This window comes from Dipodomys merriami, unplaced genomic scaffold (genome assembly GCF_024711535.1).
Source record: "Dipodomys merriami isolate MVZ:Mamm:240054 unplaced genomic scaffold, mDipMer1.0.p SCAF_56, whole genome shotgun sequence".
Classification (NCBI taxonomy): domain Eukaryota; kingdom Metazoa; phylum Chordata; class Mammalia; order Rodentia; family Heteromyidae; genus Dipodomys; species Dipodomys merriami.
In genome coordinates this window covers 8,225,957-8,246,205 of record NW_027206135.1, presented here as the reverse complement: position 1 = coordinate 8,246,205, position 20,249 = coordinate 8,225,957, and the positions used below count along the sequence as shown (strand labels likewise).

The window sequence follows — 20,249 nt, the reverse complement described above, 5'->3', positions numbered from 1 at the left end:
ACTTGATTAGATTGAATGGTATCTAGAACATTAGCAATTTATACCTCTGGGAATACCTGTGAGGGAATTTTTACAGACAAGAGGGAGAGAGTTACCATAAATGTAGGCTATCTGTTATTAGTCTAATAGGCTTAAGGCCCAGATGACTGAAACCTAAAAGGGAAAAAAAGAAGCTGGATAACAAAAACACACTTGCTCTCTGTGCCAGGCCAGGCTTTCCTAAGGTAAACAGCTTTGATCTCCTATGCCTTCTCCACTATGAAACTCTGCCTCACTACAGGTACACAGAATGGGGCCAAGTAATCAGGGACTGAAAATTTGAAAATATGCACCAAAATAAATCCTTTCTCCTTCAGTTGTTTCTCTGAAATAATTCTCTCAGATATTAGTCACAATGTTAGCAAAATGGACTGAAACAGTTCCTACAGTTTTACTTGCCTCAAAATACTTTTATCTATTTTTGTTTTACGGTTTTATTGCAAAAATGCTATACAGAGGGATTACAGTTACACAAGCAAGGTAATGAGTACATTTCCTATTGAGCAATGCTGTCTTCTCCTTTGTTTTCCCATTACCATACTTTCCCTCCCACCTCCATGACTACTCCCCCCCCACTGAGGGTGTAAAGTTCATTTTCAACATAGTGTTTTCTACATGTCATTGTTAAAATGGGTCAACTTATATCCTTATTTAAGCATTTTGTTTTTTCCATTCCCCTCCCCAAATTAGAGGAGTGTATACACAAGATGCAGGGCAGCAATATCAAATACAGTGAAAGCAGGGGTTGTATCGTGGGGGGGGGGGAGGGGGCAAACAATGAAACAAAAAAATCACATGGTACATTAAAAATAGGTTAGAAACAATAGCAAGAAAGAAAAAAGATATTTGTGTCCCTATCTTGGGGTTCATTTCGCTTAACATCATCTTATCTGGTCATATGTACATAGCTTTTGCCCTTTTCTGCTTGTCCTATACATGTACTAGTTATTGCAAATAAGGGAAAGCATGGGACGTATGTTTCTTTGGGCCTGGCTTACTTCACGTAATATAATTTTTTTCCAAGTCTTTCCATTTCCTAACAAATGGGGCAATGTCATTCTTTCTGATGGAGGAATAGAATTCCAATACATACATATATATATGTATATATATTATATAGATATGAATTCTATATATATATACATATATCACATTTTTCTTGATCCATTCATCTACTGAGGGGCATCTGGGTTGGTTCCATATCTTAGCTATGGTAAATAATGCTGCAATAAACTTAGTTGTGCTGGTAGCCTTAGTATGGTCTTGTATGGTCCAAAAGTGGGATTGCTGGGTCATAGGGGAGCTCTATGTGGTCTTTTGAGGAACCTCCATACTGCTTTCCAAAGTGGCTGAACAAGTTTACACTCCCACCAACAATGCATTAGGGTTCCCTTCTGGCCACCTCCTCCATCATCTGTTGTTATTAGAGTTCTTGATTATAGCCATTCTAACTGGGGTGAGGTGGTATCTCACTGTTGTTTTGATTTGCATTTCTTTTATGGCTAGGGAGGTTGAGCATTTCTTCATATGTCTGTTGGCCATTCGTATTGCCTTTTCAGAGAAGTTTCTCTTTAAGTTTTTAGCACACTTATTTATTGGGCAGTTTTTTCTTTGAGGATTTGTTGTTGGGGGATTTAATTTTTTGAGTCCCAACTATATTTTAGATATGAGACCCTTATCCATTATATGGCTAGTTAAGATCTTCTCCCAATCCATCGGCTTTCTATTGATCTTGCTAGCTATGTCCTTTGCCATGCAGAAGCTCTGCAGCTTCATGCAATCCATTTGTCCAAAATTTCTTTGATTTATGTGTTTCTTGGTCTATATTAAGGAAATTTTGGCCTGTGCCAAGGAGACCTAAGGTTTCTCCTATTCTGTCCTGTAATGTTTTCAGGGTATCTGCTTTGACTCCAAAGTCTTTGATCCATTTAGACTTTATTCTGGTACAGGGTGATATAGAAGGATCTAGCTTTAGTTTTCTACAGGTGATTAACCAATTTTGCCAGCACCATTTACTGAAGAGGCTGTCATTCTTCTATTCTCTTTTTTAACTCCCTTATTGAAGATTAGGTGGCTATAGGTCTGTGGACGCATTTTTGGGTTTTCAATTCAATTCCATTAATCCTCAGGTTTGTTCTTGTGCCAGTACCAAGCTGTTTTGATTACCATGGCTTTGTAGTAGAATTTTAAATTTGGGATTGATATTCCTCCAGCACTGTTCTTTCTGTTAAGGATAATTTTTGCTATTTTGAGACTTTTATTGTTCCATATGAATTTTTGGATTGCCTCTTCTAGTTCTTTGAAGAATGAGGTTGGAAAATTGATAGCTATGGCATTGAATTTGTAGATAGCCTTTTGAAGTATTGCTATTTTCACGATGTTGATCCTTTGAATTCAGGAGCATGGGAGGTTTTTCTACTTCCTAAGTTCTGCTTTGATTTCCTTTTCCAGGTTTTTAAAATCTTCATCTTAGAGGTCCTTCACTTCTTTAGTTAAGTTAACTCCTAGGTATATTTTATATTTTGTGGGGCTATTAAAAAAAGTTTTTTTCCTGATTTCAGCCACACTCTTCTCATTGTTGGCATACAGAAAAGCCACTGTTGAGGGTTAATTTTATACCTTGCTACTTTGCCAAAGTTTTGAATCAACTTGAGTAATTTGGGAGTGGAGTCTGTGGGATTCTTTAAATAAAAGATCATGTCATCTACAAAGAGGGAGAGTTTTACCTCATCTTTCCCTATTTGGATCCCCTTTATGTTTGCATCTTGTCTTTTTGCTGTAGCTAGACATTCTAATACTAAATTGAAGAGAAGTGGAGAGAGTGGGCATCTTGTCTCATTCCTGAGTTTAGAGGAAATGGCTTTTCACTGTTAAGTATAATTCTGGCTGTACATTTATCATATACAGCCTTTTTTATATTGAGGGATGTTCTATGGATTCCTATTTTTCCAGAACCTTCATCATAAAGGGGTGTTGGATCTTGTCAAATGCTTTTTCTGCATCTATTGAGATGATCATGTGGTTCTTATCCTTGCTCTTGTTGATGTGATGAATTATATTAATTGATTTGTGTATATTGAATCAGCTTTGTATCCCTGAAATGAATCCCTTTTGATCGTGGTGTATGATTTTTTTGATTAGTTGTTGAAGTCAATTGACCAAAATTTTGTTGAGAACTTTTGCCTCGATGTTCATCAAAGAAATGAGTCTATAGTTCTCTTTCTTTAATGAGTCCTTGCCTGGTTTTGGGATGAAGATTTTGGTGGTTTCATAGAAGGAATTCAGTAGTGAACTTTCTCTTTCAATTCCATTGAAGAGTTGGAGAAGTATTGGTGTGAGTTCTTCTTTGAAGGTCTTGTAGAATTCCATTGTAAATCCATCCAGTCCTGAACTTTTCTTAGATGGGAGGTCTCTTATTGGTGTTTCTATTTCGATGCTTGATATGGGTCTGTTAAGTTGGTTTAACTCATCTTGGTTTAGTTTTGGCATGTTGATATTTGCTAGGAAATTGTCCATTTCTTCCAGATTCTCAAACTTATTAGCATAAAGGTTTGAGAAATATTTCCTTATAATGTTCTGAATCTTGGTTGTTTCTGTGGTGATGTTACCATTCTCATCTCTGAGTTTATTTATTTGACTGTGTTCTCTTTTTCTGATAAGATTTGCTAAGGGTCTGTCAATTTTGTTAATTTTTTTGAAGAACCAACTCTTTGGTTTGTTGAATCTTTCTATGGTATTTTTGGATTCTAATTCATTCAATTTTGATTTAATTTTAATTATTTGTTTCTGTCTACTGGATTGGGGTTTAGCTTGTTGCTCTTTTCCAAGGAGCTTCAGATGTCTCATTATTAATCTAATTTGTTGATGTAGGAACTCAGAGCTGTAAACTTGCATCTGAGTACTGCCTTTGCTGTGTCCCAGAGGAGCTGATAATTTGTATGTTCATTTTTGTTGAATATCATGAACATTTGAATTTCCTTTCTAATCTCTTCCATGACCCACTGGTGGTTCAACAGTGTGTTTTTCAGCCTCTACATGTTACAGGACTTTCTTTGGTGGCTTTTGGTGTTGAGTTCTAATTTTCTTCCCTTCTGGTCTGAGAGAATGCAGGGCATAACTTCAATGTTTCTTAATTTGGACAAGTTTGCTTTGTGACCTAAAATGTGGTCTATTTTGGAAAATACTCCCTGCACTACTGAGAAGAACGTGTATTCTGATGCTGCTGGGTGAAATATTCTGTAGATGTCTGTTAAATCTAGTTGATCTATGCAGTTGTTTAGATCTGCGGTTTCTGTCTTGAGTTTTTGGTGGGTTAATCTATCTTAGTGGGGATAGTGGTGTGTTAAAGTCCCCAACAATTAATGTCTTTGGATCTATGTGAAATTTGAGGGAAAGTGATGTTTCTTGGATAAATTTGGGTGCTCTATTGTTTGGTGAATGGATATTTAGAATTGTAATATCCTTCTGAAAGAGAGATTCCTTAATTAGTGTGTAGCAACCTTCTTTATCTCTTCTCACTAATTTTAAATTGAAGTCTATTTTATCTGATATTAAGATTGCAACTCCCGCCTGTTTATGGGGGCCATTTGCTTGGTAGATTTTATTCCAGCCATTCACTTTCAGAGTATGTTTGTTTTTATGGGAAAGGTGTGACTCTTGAAAGCAGAAGATAGAAGCATCTTGCTTTTTAATCCAACTAGACAGTCTATGTCGCTAAATTGGAAAGTTAAGTCCATTAATATTGAGAGTGAGGACTGAGAGCTATTTGGTAGTTCCTGCCATGTTATCCACCTTCTTGGGGGCTGTAACAACTGGGTTCTTCCTATGGTTCTTGGATTCTGTTTGGGTACAGTTTTTTGGCCTTTATTGTGGTCTTGTTGGTTTTCTATGTGTAGGACATCTTTAAGTATCATTTGTAGGGCTGGTTTGGTGGAGATATATTGTTTTACTTTTTCTTTGCTATGGAGGGTTTTTATTTGACCATCCATTATGAAGGAGAGTTTAGCTGAGTACAGTATTCTTGGTTGATAGTTGTTTGTTTTTAGGGTGTGGCATACATTATTCCAGGCTCTTCTTGCTTTAATTGTCTCTGCTGAGAAATCTGAGGTGATTCTAATTGGTTTCCCTTTATAGGTGATTGATCTTTTCTCCTTGATAGCTTTAAGGATCCTTTCCTTGGTCTGAATTAGTCCTGTGTGGATTATAATATGATGGTAGGATGTCCTGTTCTGGTCTGGTCTATTTGGGGTTCTAAAAGCTTCTTGTATCTGAATAGGGCTATCTTTTTGCATGTTTGGGAAGTTCTCTGCTAGGATCCTGTTAAATAAATTTCCTAGACCATTGACTTCTGTCTCTAGGTGCTCCTCTATACCCATCATCCTCAGATTAGGCCTTCTGATGGTGTCTTCCAAATGTTGAATAGATCTATGATATTTCTTGGATTTGTCTTGGATAGTTGTATGTTCTTTCTCTATAATATCTAGGCTGTCTTCAATATCCAAGATTCGATCTTTTGCATGGTTTAACCTACTGTCAAGACTTTCTACTTTGTTTTTTATTTCCTTTCCTTCTAATTGGTCAGCTTTGATGGCTTCAAATTCTTTGTTGGAGCTTTATTTTAGATCTTGTATGGACTTCTTTACTTCCTTATTTTCATTTTCTGTATTCAATCTCAAATCCCTTAGTTGATTGGTTATGGTTTCATTGGACTCCCTTTCCTTCTGACAGGCTCCATTCAGCATGCCCATTGTGGCTTCCCTGGATTCCTTCAGCTGTCTGTTTATGGATTCCATGAATGCCTTCATTGATCTTTGTCTCTTCTCATCCCACTCACACAATTCCTGCAATACTTGTTTAGCTTCCTCACACTCACATAATTCCTGTATTACTCTTCGACTATTAGCCTGCTCATGCAATTACTGTATTAATCTTTGATTAGCTTCTTCAAGCTCATGAGATTCCTGTATTAACTTTTGATTAGCCTCATTATGCATGCAAAGTTCCTGTATTAATCTTTGGTTTGTTTCCATCTTGCTCCCTATCACGCTCACACTGAGTCCTTTATAGGCTTTCAATCTTTTCATTCACCATGTTTACCAGTAGTGTTTGTAGAGCTTTTTGGGAACTCTCCTCTGGATTATTCATTAAGTGTTCTCTCACCTGATTATCATGAGTGGGAATTGAGATGCCTGGGACTTGCCATTTTTCTTGTGTTTCTCCAGCTTGTTCTGCTCATTTAGTATGAAAGTAACACCAATTTCACAATAGAACACTATTTTAAGGCAAGCATCAACCAGAGTCCTGTTCTTGCAGATTGATTGACACTGTCAAAATGGCTGCAGATACAATCTATTTCAACAGATACATTCTAATTCAACATAAAAAAAACAACTCTAGATTAATGGGCAAAGAAAAAAAAGGACCAAAAAGTTAAAAAGAGATAAAAAAAAAACAAAAATAAAAACACCCCCCCCACATACATCTAAATTAAAAATTGTGAAAGAAAAGACAAAAATAGAAAACAATTTTTTTTAAAAATTTAAAAATTAGGTAGAAAAAAGAGTTCTTTGATTTGGGGAGGGGGGTGAATCTTGTATCTCCCCTGTGTCCATAACCAGTCTCTTGGTGGAGTCTCTGGTTTGCTTGTAGTGTTTAGTTTTCCTGTGGCTTGATTGTTTTCTTAAGTCAGTTTGTTTGAGCAGGCAAAGGCCTGCCTTACCCAGGACTTTGTGATCCTCCTCTCAGGCTAGTTCAGTGGGAGGGAGATCTGCTTTGAGTATCACAAAAGAGGGAGATGGCTGCTTCCTCTGGCTTGGAGTTGCTGTGATGAGGCTAGGTTGTGGATAGGGTTGAAGACTATCAGCCATTCTCAGGATTTATTTTTACTGAGTTTCAATTGTTTTTCTTTTACCCCTCCTGCTGCTGAGTCTGCAGCTTAGGTTGCAGTGGGGAGGGCAGCCTCTGGCTCTGTTTACCCAGTGAAGAAAGTCACTCCTCCAGGATGGAGCTTTCTCTGCCTGGGAAGGGCAACTTCTCCTGGGTATAAGTGAGCAGAGCAGGTCAGGTTCCTGTGACCTGTTGAATGGCTCTTATTGTTGTCTTCAAAAGCCTGAATTGGAGCTATTTGCTCAGGCCAGACCTTTGTCAGTATCAAAGATGGAGTTCTTCTCTGGTGGTGGGGGAAGGGCTACCTTCCTACCACTGCTCCTTGAGAAAGAGTGAGAATGTCTTGGGTGTACTCCCACCAGTCTCTGGGCTGCCCATGATCTGTGATCAGCAGGATTTCTGCTCCTTGTCAGTTTTTGCTGGCAGTGAGTAGAATCTGCTCGCACCCAACATTTGGCACCTTTGGCCTGGACTTTCTCTGTTGATATGGTGCTGTTGTGGCAGACACCAACAAGTGCTCAGATCTGTCTTCTTAACCAAGCTGCCTGGATTTTTCCTCTCTGGCCAAACTCTCTGTACTGTGATGGTACACTTGGTGTGATTCCCTAGCCTAGGACTGTTCACTGGAATACTAAAACTGCTTTCTATGCGAGAGTTTGTTTAGCCTCTAGCTTCTCCTCCACCATCTTCCTCTGGATCACCTTATCTTATAATTTTTAATAGAAGTATGTTCAGTCAGGTGCTGGTGGTTCACACCTATAATCTCAGCTATTCAGGAGGCTAATGAGATCTGAGGATTGTGATTCAAAGGCAACTAAGGCATGAAAGTCCATGAAATTCTACTTTTCATTAACCACCAAAAAAACAAAAAGTTAAAAACAAAAGAAACAAAGCTGGAAGTGGAGCTGTGGCTTAAGTGGTAGAGCACTAGCCTTGAACAAAAAAAATTATATTAAGTAAGCCAAGCCCAAAGAAACATAGGTCCCATGGTTTCCCTTATCTGCAGTAACTAGTACATGTGTAGGGCAAGCAGAAAAGGCCAAAAGCTATGTACATATGACTATATAAGATGATGTTAAGCAAAATGAACCCCAAGATAGGGACACAAATATCTTTTTTCTTTCTTGCTATTGTTTCTAACATTTTTAATGTACCATGTGATATTTTTTGTTTCATTGTATGTTTCGCCCCCATGGTATATCCTTGTTTTCACTGTATTTGATGTTGTTGCCTTGAATCTTGAATATACACTTCTCTAATTCAGGGAGGGAAAGGGAAATAGCAAAACTCCAAAATAAGGATATAGGTTGACCCATTGTAACAATGAGATGTACAAGACACTATGTTGAAAACAAACTTTACAACTTTGAGGCGGGGAGAAGAGGGAGAAGTTGGGGAGGTGGGGAAGGAAAGAATGGTAAGGGAAAAACAAAGGGAAAAACAATGGTTGATAGGAAATGTACTCATTACCTTACTCATATAACTGTAACCCCTCTGTACAGTATTTTTACAATAAAAAACATATTAAAAGAAAGCTAAGGGACAATGCTTAGATCCTGAGTTTAAGCCCTAGTAATAACACACACACACACACACACACACACACACACACACACAAACACACACACATAAAATTAGTTCATAGAGTACTCAAATTTGTGTTGTGAGTTATTTTCTTTAACATTTTAAATAGATTTTCCCGTGTCTTCTGGATTTATTACTTCTACTTGTAATTCAACTCAGTGCTACTTTAAAAGTAATATATATCTTGACTGATATGGTGTCTTATACCTATAATCTCAGCTATTTGGGAGGCCAAAATAGGAGGATCACAATTTAAGGCCAGCCTAGGAATAAAGTTAATGAGACTTATCTCAAAGAATAATCTGGAAGTAGTGAGTCACATTTGTGATCTCAGCTATACAGGAGGCATACATTGCAAGATCGAGGTCCAAGGCTGTTATGTGCAAAAAGGATATTATTTGAAACACAATTAAAGAATAAAGGGCTAGGGGTGAAACTAAACTGGTAGAGTACTTAACTATGAGGCAAGAAGTCCTAACTTAAAACCCCAGGATTGTCATAAAAAAGTAGATTCCATACCATAATCACTGCCTCTTCAGTGATTTCACAATTATATCTTGAATGATTTTTATTAAGGTTAACCCATAAAATGTTTCCTTCATCCTTTCTGAATATTTTTAAGGCTTCTTGAATTTGTAGTTCATGCCCAGTTTGGATTACCTTATGATGGTTCTAAAATGTTTGTAAATGAATTACCTAGGATTCTCAAAGGCAAATGACCCATGGATTAGTCTTCTAATAAATACTGAGAAATTGGAACACCAAGGAAAAGCACGTATACTTTCTCCATCCATCTCAGAGCACAGAAGGCACACATTACCACATGCTCCCCACTTTGGGAGTGCTTTTTTTTTTTTAAGAATTAATCAACAAATATAAGATCATTCTGTATCTTAATTATTTATTCTGGTTTGTAATAATACCACCTCCAAACTGTATATTTTTAAATTAGATCTTCAAGTTCGTAATTATTATATATGGAGGAGTATTCTGTTTGAATTATGCAGAATTGTGCATGCCTTCCTTAACATCTTCTAGTAATAAAAGAAACAGGTTTTTGCTCCTCTTCTCTTTTCCCCCTTCCCATCTCCTCCCCAATCTCCTACCTCTCTTCCCTTTCCCTTTTCCTGTCCCTTTTTTTCTTTCTACCCCTCTTTCTTCTTTTCCTTTTCTCCTCTCTCCTTTTTTCTCTTTTCTCTTCTGCTGTCTGTTGGTCTGTCTGCCTGAGTCTCTCTTTTTCAACTATTTGGATACAGTATGTGCAATTAGATTTTTGTACAGGTCCTACAGTTGTGCATTATAGCAAATACTGAATTGCATGATTACTCTGTAGGTAGGTCCATTCCAACTCAGGTTTCTGAAAACTCAGGAATGCTGGCATATTGGTGTTCATTTATGGCTGCCCATAGGAAAAATACTGATTTCCTGAGGAGGTTACCATGAGGCCATGGAGCTCAGCTCTTGGTCAAGTATAATATAGGGGCAGGGCCAGATAGGATTTTTGTTTCTTGTCTATTTTTGTAATTATCAAAATCAATTTAGTCTGGAAACAGCTTAAAATACTATATAGGAATTAAATTTATAGTCATATAGAAGGTTCCCCATATCAACTTTGTTTATTATTATTCATTTCATTTTCATGCTTTTCTCATAAGATTTAGAAGTCTCATTCTTATGTTAAAAATGAGTGCAGTCAAAGTCTATAGTCCCTGAGCAATCATGAATGTGTCTTTTGATCTGTTGGTTATGGGATCCTAAGGTAGAACTTCTGAAGCTAGGGTATCTTAATTTTACTTAGCATGCCTTTCACTAAATGAAAACTAGGAAAGGAATATGTAGGCTAGCTAATTTCTAGGTCAGTGATATTCTAGAGTTCTATTAATTATTGCTCCCTTCCCTTCAAAATGTTTCCAAACAGTAAATTTCATTCAACAGTATTTGTTTCCTTCTTTGTTTATACTGCTCATTTTCTCAGAAATGGCCATCTGGTTTAGGGTTATTTTTGTTGTTTTGATTTTTTTGGGGGGGGAGGGTCCAGTCATGGGGCCTGAACTCTGGGCCTGAACTCTGAACTCTGGGCTCAGCTCTTCAGCTCAAGGCTAGCGCTCTACCACTTGAGCCACAGCGCTACTTCTGGCTTTTTTCTTTTTGCTTATGTGGTGCTGAGGAATCGAACCCAGGGCCTCATGAATGCAAAGCAAGTGCTCTACCACTGAGCCACCTTCCCACCTTCCCCAGTTGTTTTGATTTTTTTTCTTTAGTAATACAAAGATTTGAAAACAGGACCTCTCATTTGATAGGCAGGCCCTCTATCACTTGAACTAGATACATCCAGTTTTTTTTTTACATTAGTTACTTTTTAATAGGGTCTTACTTCCCCCTCCCCCAGGCTGGACAGGACTGCAATCCTCCTTATATACCTCCCACATTGCTGGAATAATATATGTGTGACACTGTACCCAGTCTTTTCTTGGTTGATGTGGGATCTTGACAACTTTTTGCCTGGTTTAGCCTTGATTCTTGATCCTGTTGATCTCTGTCTCGTAAGTAGCTAGAATCACAGACATGAGCCACCATGCCTGATTCACTAGTGTTTTATAGAGACAACTGGAATGGTTATGCATATTATGCTAGAAAATTAAATTAAGGTAATAGACATGGTAGTAGATATGGAAAGATCAGGAAAGTGTTTAGACTTATGTAGCTAGAAAATTAAATGAATCATAAATTTTGAAAGCTGTTTTTCAAAATTAACATATGGAAGACTTGTAATTATAAATAGGTAAGTGAAGCTGTATAGCCCAGGAAGGCAAACAATAACTAAAATTCCTATCAGTGTATACTAAATGGTATTGCCTATTCTGTATTATAAACACTTTTATATTGTTATTTTTGACTGCATCTGGCAATCTTAATAATCTTACTAAGTATGCTTGCTTATTGCCATATTGAAGGGTTAACTTAATAACTGCAAATGAAAGTATAATTCAATTAAATATTATTTTAGATTTTTCTTTGATGTCTACTTCTGGGTGTACTTAATCAGGTAATCTTTGATCCATAATTAAACAGAATATTTTCCATGACCTATTGCCTTAATGAGATATATGACCTCAGAGCACAAGGTTATTTCTAAAGAACAAGCTCTGCTGTTATAGTCCCCAAAATGGTGAGCCATGTTTCTTTAACTACAATATTCCAGAGGAAAGAAACAACAGTCACTTAAACACAAAATAAGGTTTCTAATGATACACACAGCAAGTTTCCAAATGATAACGCAGAGGGTATTAATAGATTTTTTTCTTTTTTGCTGATCATGGGGCTTATACTCAGATAATAGATCAAGAGGACAAAAGTTTCAATGTGATAAAAGGCTAGTTACAGATAAATGTCCTGCTATACCCTGTGAAAGAAATATGTGAATAACGAAAGGGAACCTGTGGCTCAGAATTAATCTCTGGCTGTGCTCAACACTCTTCGAACACTGAAGAGTCTTTTAATTGCATTTTTCATGTCCTTGTTTCTCAGACTGTAAATGATGGGATTGAAAAACGGGGCGCACACGCTAAACATGACTGCAATGGCTGTATCTAAAACTGGGGGATAGGTGGCATTGAAGCGCAGATACATGAGGCACACACTGCCAAAGAATATCAGGAAGACTGTGAGATGACCAGCGCATGTAGAAAAAGCCTTCTGCCTCCCCTCAGCAGAGGGAATTCTCAGGATCACAGAGACAATTTTCATGTAAGATAGAGCAATTATGAGAAACGTAATGATAATAACTACAGCGTGGGTCACGTCCTCAATCAGAATCATGGAAGTGTCCGTACAGGCTAACCTTAGCACAGGAACCAAGTCACAGAATATCTGATGGATTTGGTTGGACCCACAGAAGGGCAGTGTGGAAATGATCACGATCTCAGGAAGCAGGACGAGGAAGCCGATGACGCAAGAGCCAGCAGAGAGCTGAGCACATAGCTTAGGGGTCATGATCATTGGATAGCGAAGAGGTTTGCAGATGGCAAGGTATCTGTCAATAGCCATGATGGTCAGAAAAAGCCCCTCTGTGTTTCCCAGTGAGTGGAAGAAATACATCTGCAGGAGGCAGCCGGTCATGGAGATGGCCTTCTTTTCATTGACGAGGTTGAACAGCATCTTGGGAATGGTGGCAGTAGTGTACCAGATCTCCAGAAAGGAAAAGATACTGATAAAGTTGTACATGGGGTTGTGGAGATGTGTATCCAGCCGGACAGCAAAGAAGATCAGTAGATTCCCAATGACAATAAAAATATAGATGAAAAGTAGAGGGAAGAAGTAGAGGAGACTCACTTCTTTGTGCTGTGGGAACCCAGTGAAGATGAACTCAGTCACTGCTGAGAGGCTTCCATTTTCCATGTCCCTTGAACAGCTACCTGTGTATGAAGTAGAGGACTCACTCCCTCCAGCTCATGGCAGGTGGAGGAGAAAATAAATCATATGCACATTCAATACCTTGAAATAACAGGGAGAAACCTGGAGGTTTCCCTCCCTATTTGTCCATATTTATTATCATTTGGTCATTTTCTTCCTCTCTTACTCATCAGAAGCCCAATTATAGAATTAGAGGTTTCCAGATGTTTTATTGGTACAAAAATTACATTATTTTAGTTTAATCACTAGTCATCTGTAGTTGTTGTGCATGCTAATGTTATAATATCTGTACCACAATGATATATAATAAGAAGTATGATAATAAACAATAAGAATTATAAGCAACTGTATGACATAAGAATTATTGCATGATAATAATAAAATTTTAAACTAAAGGCATAAAACAGAAATGGTAAAATAAATGTTCTGTTTGTTGACTGCCCAATTGGACTGTCTCTTTGGATGCATAGGTTCAAGGGAATTGGAATATAAACCTGGAACTGACATTAAAATCCTGGACCAGTCTCTCAACCATCTAGATGTCTTTTGGAGAATTACTTAATTTCTCCAAATCTCCATCACTTTAAAAAAGTGTGTGTGTGTGTGTGTGTTTGTGTGTGTGTGTGTGTGTGTGTGTGTGTGTGTGATTTAAAACAGCACAGAGGGAGTTGAACTGTGTTTGTTTCAGCTTTGGGTCTTTTTGCTTCTCTATATGCAGCCACAGCTGACTTGGGACTCTCTAAGGAGGCCACGCTGTTCTTGGATTTCAGATCTTCTTGCCTCTCTAGTGATGAGATTACAGAGTACACCACCATACCCAGCAGTTCAAATAGGACTCGAAAGGAAACTTCTCCAAGGAGTGGTAAAATCAACTCACCCTGTTTCTCATTTTCCTTTCATGCTTTGTTCTGTACTCTCTCCCCTGACATTCTACTGATAGTACTTGGATGCTTTTCTTCTCAGCCCTGACACTGGTTGCAGTTCATTCTTCTCCTATGTTGCCACATCTCCATTTTCAAATGGTGTGGTATCCTGATGGTTTTCTGAAGTAGGTCTGCCTTTGGCTTTGACTCTTGTTTTACTTATTTTTATTTATATCCCATTTCCTACCCTTTCTTATATTAAATTATGTCCTCTTAAACTCTACTTAAAACGCATATTTTCCCTGGGATCCTACTGCATTGCTACTGCTCATAATTTTATATTCTCCATTGGTATGTCATTCATTTGCCAGATTTTAACTAGTAACACGTCTAAACTTTTTTGTTGTTCTTGTCACAGGGCTTGAAGTCAAGGACTGGACACTGTTCCTGAACTTTTTTTGCTCAAGGCTAGTGCTCTATCACTTTGAAGCTACAGCTCCATGTCCTCTAAATGGTTTTTCTACAACTTACCCCCTTCCCCGTCGACTTTAAAAAACAGCATTCTTGACTCTTAAATGTCTCTAGCATCACCTCCTAGCATTCCTGACTGCACATTCTCCTGCAATCCCATTACTTACAGAGCTTTTGGTGTGCTACTTCTGCTGACTTCAGTATGCATAGCTTTCCTCCTCTGCCCTCTCTCCTTACACATAAGCAAGATATAGTACTGGATAAAAGTCTGATGTTAGGAAAAACTGCCAGCCTTTGCATCCTCTCTGCTACCTTCACGTTCTATGGCTTATCAAATTACTCTGCCTTAAATTCTCTATTTATACGTGGAGAAAAAATTAGTATGAGCTCATGAAGTTTTTGATAATGAGGGAACATTTCATAACAATAGTAGTACTGATACTTAGTACATTATATAGCATAGCAATTTTTGTTTCACTGCTATGGACACTATCCTAAGTATTAGAATATATTGCTCACCTAATGCACATAATCCTCTCATGAGATAAAATTGCTATCATCATTTTACAGATGAGCACATTTAGACAAACAGGTTAGGTAACTTGTTTGGTAATCCTTAGCCAGAAAAGTACCAAATTAGAATTTAAATCTATGCACTACCCTTCTAGAAGAACACTTCCACCTTCAGACACTCAGCTGCTCTAACCATATGTATGAAAGTGTATGGTGTTTAAAATAATGTTAGGAATATAGTAACACTCAAAAATTTAGTACTATCATGCTTGATTTGCTATATGACTACTGTTTATTACACTCCATTCTCAGCTTACTTGTTTTGACTTCCATAAATTCAGACTTCCTCTTTCAAGGAAATACTTGTCACAGTCTTGTGGAAGAAATGGTCAGTGTCAAATAATTTAGAATTGGGTATAGATATAACTAATGTAGGACACTCTCACGTATCCATAAATAATGTTAGAAACAGATTGCATGGCACTTCATTTTAATGATCGTCCTATCCAAGTATAGACTAAATGACCTAAATGTCAGAAGATGGGCTCATAAATGTGGTATCTTGTTTCATATATGTCCAAATTATCTTTGCACATGATAAGTATAGTAATAGAAACATCAGTCATCCACACTTACCTCTGTCAAAGAGACTCCTCAGTGTGTGGGATTCTGCATCCTTGATTTCCCTTCAGCTTCTCCAAAGGGGGATTTATAGTCACCTCACAGGTAACCCAGGAAAAGCAGGAAGGGGAAGTAGGTTCTATACGGGATTCTTCGCCTATACTCTGGTGGGGATGTTCGTCTCTCCTGAGGCTAATTAATTCTTTCTCCTCTCATTGTAATTCCAGATCAACACCTAGTAAATCCAGCACCCAGGAGGCAAAAGGACTGTCTGGGCTACATTTTGAGGCTTGATTTCAACAAAATTAAACAAACATAAAAATAACATCACCAAAAAGATTTTTCTGGTCAAAGTTTAATATCTAATTTTCCTCATTGTGTTCATCTTCTTACATACAGTAAATTCCTTTCTTTTGTATTTTCAGTATTGTCCCTGTGGTTCCTGAGCTGACTTGAGCTTATTTAAAGAATTCCTGCTCATCTAACATGAACACACAGCTATGGAAAGACTTCGAGAGTGTATATTGATTATGCAAAGAAGTTTCATTGTGGTATTACCATAAATACATATGTAATTGGCTTTGACCACATTCATTCCCTCAAGTACTACTTCATACCTCTGTTCTTCTTATTCTATTTTTGAAATTATAATTGGTTTTATTATAACATTTTCAACTGTGCATAGCATATAATGTAATTTGATTCTTTTCAACTCCCCTATATCACCCTTACTTTCCTTCTTCCACCTTCTGCTGGCCAACCCTTATTTATTTTTATATAAACTCTTTATATTTATGTCTTTCTTCATCTTTAGGTCAAGATTCCATATAGGACAGAAAAGCAGTATTTGTCTTTCTGAATCTGGCTGATTTCACTTAATATGTTCATATCCAGTCAATAGTTGGTAAAGATGCTCTCCCAGTCTATGGGTTCTCTTTTAGTGCTGTTAATTATTTCTGTACTCTTTACTGTAAGAAACTCTTTAATTTGGTGTAATCGCATTTGTTTCCTGAACTATTGGGTCTCATTTAGAAACTCATTGCCTATGCCTGTGTCTACGTTCTTCTCTAGTAGTTTTAAAGACTTAGGTCTTCCATTAAGGTCTTTCATCATTGATTTTTGTAAGGGTGAGAGTTAGTGATCTAGTTTTAATTTTCTACTTACTCAGTTTTCATAGTACTGTTTGTTGACATCATATCTTTTCTTCAGTATATATTCTTGCCATGTTTATTGAGAACCAGATGATTGTATCTGAATGGGGTCATTTGTGTTCCTTTTGTTCCATGAATCTTCTTCCATTCATCCATCTGTTTCTATGACTCAGTAGTGTAATTTGATCAGGTATTGTCATACACCCAGCATTTGCTCTGTCAATATTGCCTTGGCAATTTGTGGTCTTCTATGTTCCCATGTGTATTTTAGAATTTTTTTTTCTTTGAACATCATTTAGATTTTGGTGGGGATTGAATAGGGTTGTAAGATCACTCTTAGTAAGCTAGTCATCTATTTTCATCGTGTTAATTTTGCAATCCATGAACATGGGAAGTCTTTTTCTTAATTTTTATTCAATTTATTTCCTCAGTGTTTTATGATTTACATTGTAGAGATCTTTCACCTCCATAGTTAAGTTTATTCTCTAGGGGATTTTCTTAGGCTACTGTGAAAGGGATTGTTTCTCTAGTTTATTTCTTAGCATAGTCATTATTGGTAAATAGATAAGCTACCAATTTGTAAATTGATTTTTGTATTCTGTTACATTGCTAAAAGTGTCTATCATATCCCATATGGTGCGGTGGTAGGGTCTTTTAGATATAAGAGTATACCACCTTCAAGCATTGGTAATTTGATTTCTTCCTTTCCTTTTTGTATCTCCTTTATTTCTTTCTCTTGTCTTACTGCTCTGGCTAAGAATCTTAACACTATATTGAATAAGAATGGAGAATAAAGAGAGGAAGAATGAGAGTAGAGTCATGATAATCAACATATATATGTGAAAATGGAACTAGGAAAATTGAGGGAATAGATGGGGTTGTGAGAGATGGGGAAGAATGAGGGACGGGTGACACTGATCAAAATTCATTGTATTCATAAACTGATATGTTGAATTGCAACTCCATTGTACAACTACTTAATGATGTTAAAATTATAATAATATGTTAAAATTATAATAATAACAAAGAATGGAGAGAGTGGGCATGTTTGTCTCATTTCTGATTATAAAATTAATGTTTTCTTTTTCCCATGTGTGCTATAGATATATCATACATACCTATTATTATGTTGAGAAAGGATCTTTCTATGTCAAGTTTATTCAAGATATCTCTCATGACAGGATGGTGCTTTTTCAAGCTTTATCTGTATATATTGAGATGAATTCTATGTATGTGCTGTGTTCTCAGAATAAAGCTGATTCCCAGCATCGGCTGGGAAATTCACCAGGTACTTTGCTACATTCTCTATATCCTGAGTTCCTAAGTAGATCATAACTTTTCCAGACTTTGCCTATTTCCTCCACAATTCATGGGCAAAATTTCACCCAGTTAATTTCTAGGTTCTCCTCTTTTCTTTCCTCTTGCAATATCTGGTAGATAACTACTTCCCTCATTGACTCTCAATAGCATTCCTACTTAAGAAATGTTTTAGCTTTGGGAATCAACTGAGACAACTCCTTTTATCCCCCAAGACAATAATGTTTTGCCTTCTGTCTTTGTTTCTTTGCTCTCCAATTGCTGATAATTTTTAAACATATGTCTTTGGTGCCCTGTGGACTCAACAGTAGGCAGATGTCAATGGTGCTTAGATATTATAGGCAAACAGGAACCTTGTTACATTTTTCCTGTACTTGAGAAGAGTGGGATACATGATACCGAGGTATTAAAAACATTATCCTTGAAGTCTCTGGGAAATCTTATACATATTTTATTCTTCATTGTAATAGTCTTAATAATTTTCAGTAAAGTACCTAAGAGTTTATATGGTCTTAAGTTTATGGAAGAAAATTTAAATAGGTAAGTTTCAACTCCATTGTTACATACAGGTATCTACATTTGAAATTGATAGGTTAATTGTGACAATGCACAGAATACTTCTCAAAGGTCATAACAATGAAAGCAAGAGTTATCTATGTATCTGTCTCTCTATCTGTCTGTCTTTCTGTCTGTCTGTCTATCTATCTATCTCTTCTGAATGTATTTGAGACTGCTTTTACCCAAATAGTTTAATTCAATTAGGTTTGATGAATTTAGATAAAATGGTTAAAATAAAATGAAGACTATGTTATATTTGGCAGAAAGAATAGTAGAAACCCCATTATGAATTATAATCACATGTACATATTCTTAATTGTGTGATTTTGTTTTTAATATATTACTGTTATAACATTATTTAAGTATTCAACCACAATGGTGAGGATTCTTGTTAAACAATAACAGCTACATTTTGTTAAGTAAGTTTTTTATTGTGAAACTATTGTTTCAGTTAATTGAGCAAGGTAATGAGTACATTTCTTTTCCAGCATTGTTGCTTCCTCCTTTGTTTTTTCCCTACAATCCTGTCACTCCCACCTCCACAACTACAACCCTCACCCCCTCACTCCCACCCACTATACCCCCAACCCTGCCTAAATTGTAAAGTTCATTTTTCAACATAGTGTCTTGTACATCTCATTGTTGCAGTGGGTCAATCTGTATGGCTATTTCAGCCTTTTGTTTTTTCCCTTCACCTCCCCAAATTATACCAACATCAAATACAGTGAAAACAGGGGTTATACCATGGGTGAGAGACATACAAAGCAACAAAAAAATCACATGGTACCTTATAAATACATTAGAAATAATAGCAAGAAAGAAAAAACCACTTGTGTCCCTATCTTGAGGTGCATTTCACTTAACATCATCTTATCTGAGCTTTCCCGCTTGTCCCACATATTTACTAATTATTTCAAATAAGGAAAACCATGGGACCTATGTTTCTTTGGGCCTGGCTTACTTCACTTAATATAATTTTTTCCAAGTCTTTCCATTTCCTAACAAATGGGTCAATGTTATTCTTTCTGATGGAGGCATAGAATTCCATTGTGTATATATACCACATTTTTAAATTTATTTTATTTTATTTGTGAACATACTGTACAGAGGGGTTACAATTACATAGGCAGGATAATGCGTACATTTCTTACCAAGCATTGCAGCCTCCTCCTTTGGTTTACCCTTCACATCCCTTCCCAGCCTCCCCCCTCCCCCCCTCCCAATCCTTCTCCCCCCTGCCCCCCCATACCACATTTTCTTGATCCATTCATCTACTGAGGGGCATCTGGGTTGGTTCCATATCTTAGCTATGGTAAATAAGGCTGTGATAAACATAGTTTGGCTGATAGCTTTAGTATGGTCTTGTTTGGGATCATTTGGGTAAATGCCCAAAAGTGGGATTGCTGGGTCATAGGGGAGCTCTATGTGGAGTCTTTTGAGGAACCTCCATACTGCTTTCCAAAGTGCTTGAGCAAGTTTATACTCCCACCAACAATGCAGTAGGGTTCCCTTCAGTCCACATACCCTCTGTTGTTATAAGAGTTCTTGATGATAGGCATTCTAACTGGGGTGAGGTGGAATCTCAATGTTGTTTTGATTTGCGTTTCTTTTATGGCTAGGGAGGTTGAGCATTTCTTCATGTGTGTCTATTGACCATTCTTATTTCCTCTTCAGAGAAGTTTCTCTTTAAGTCTTTATCCCACTTATTTATTGGGCAGTTGTTTCTTTGAGGATTTGTTGTTGGGAGATTTAACTTTTTGAGTTCCAAGTATATTTTAGATATGAGACCCGTATCCATTGTATGGCTAGTGAAGATTGTTAGGTTTTTTTAAAA

At 37.0% G+C, this 20,249-nt stretch overlaps 1 protein-coding gene across 1 annotated transcript; it reads right to left on the bottom strand.

Moving 5' to 3' along the window:
* Positions 1–11,958: 11,958 nt before the first annotated feature.
* LOC138812139 (olfactory receptor 6K3-like) lies at positions 11,959–12,924 on the bottom strand. Its single transcript, XM_070000063.1, has one exon. It carries the CDS (start codon positions 12,904–12,906, stop codon positions 11,959–11,961), a length of 948 nt encoding a protein of 315 aa, XP_069856164.1. The 5' UTR covers positions 12,907–12,924.
* Between the last annotated feature and the right edge of the window lie 7,325 nt (positions 12,925–20,249).

Coding starts and splice junctions, on each gene's coding strand:
- LOC138812139 (XM_070000063.1), bottom strand. CDS start 12,906: ATGGAAAATGGAAGCCTCTCAGCAGTGACTGAGTTCATCTTCACTGGG.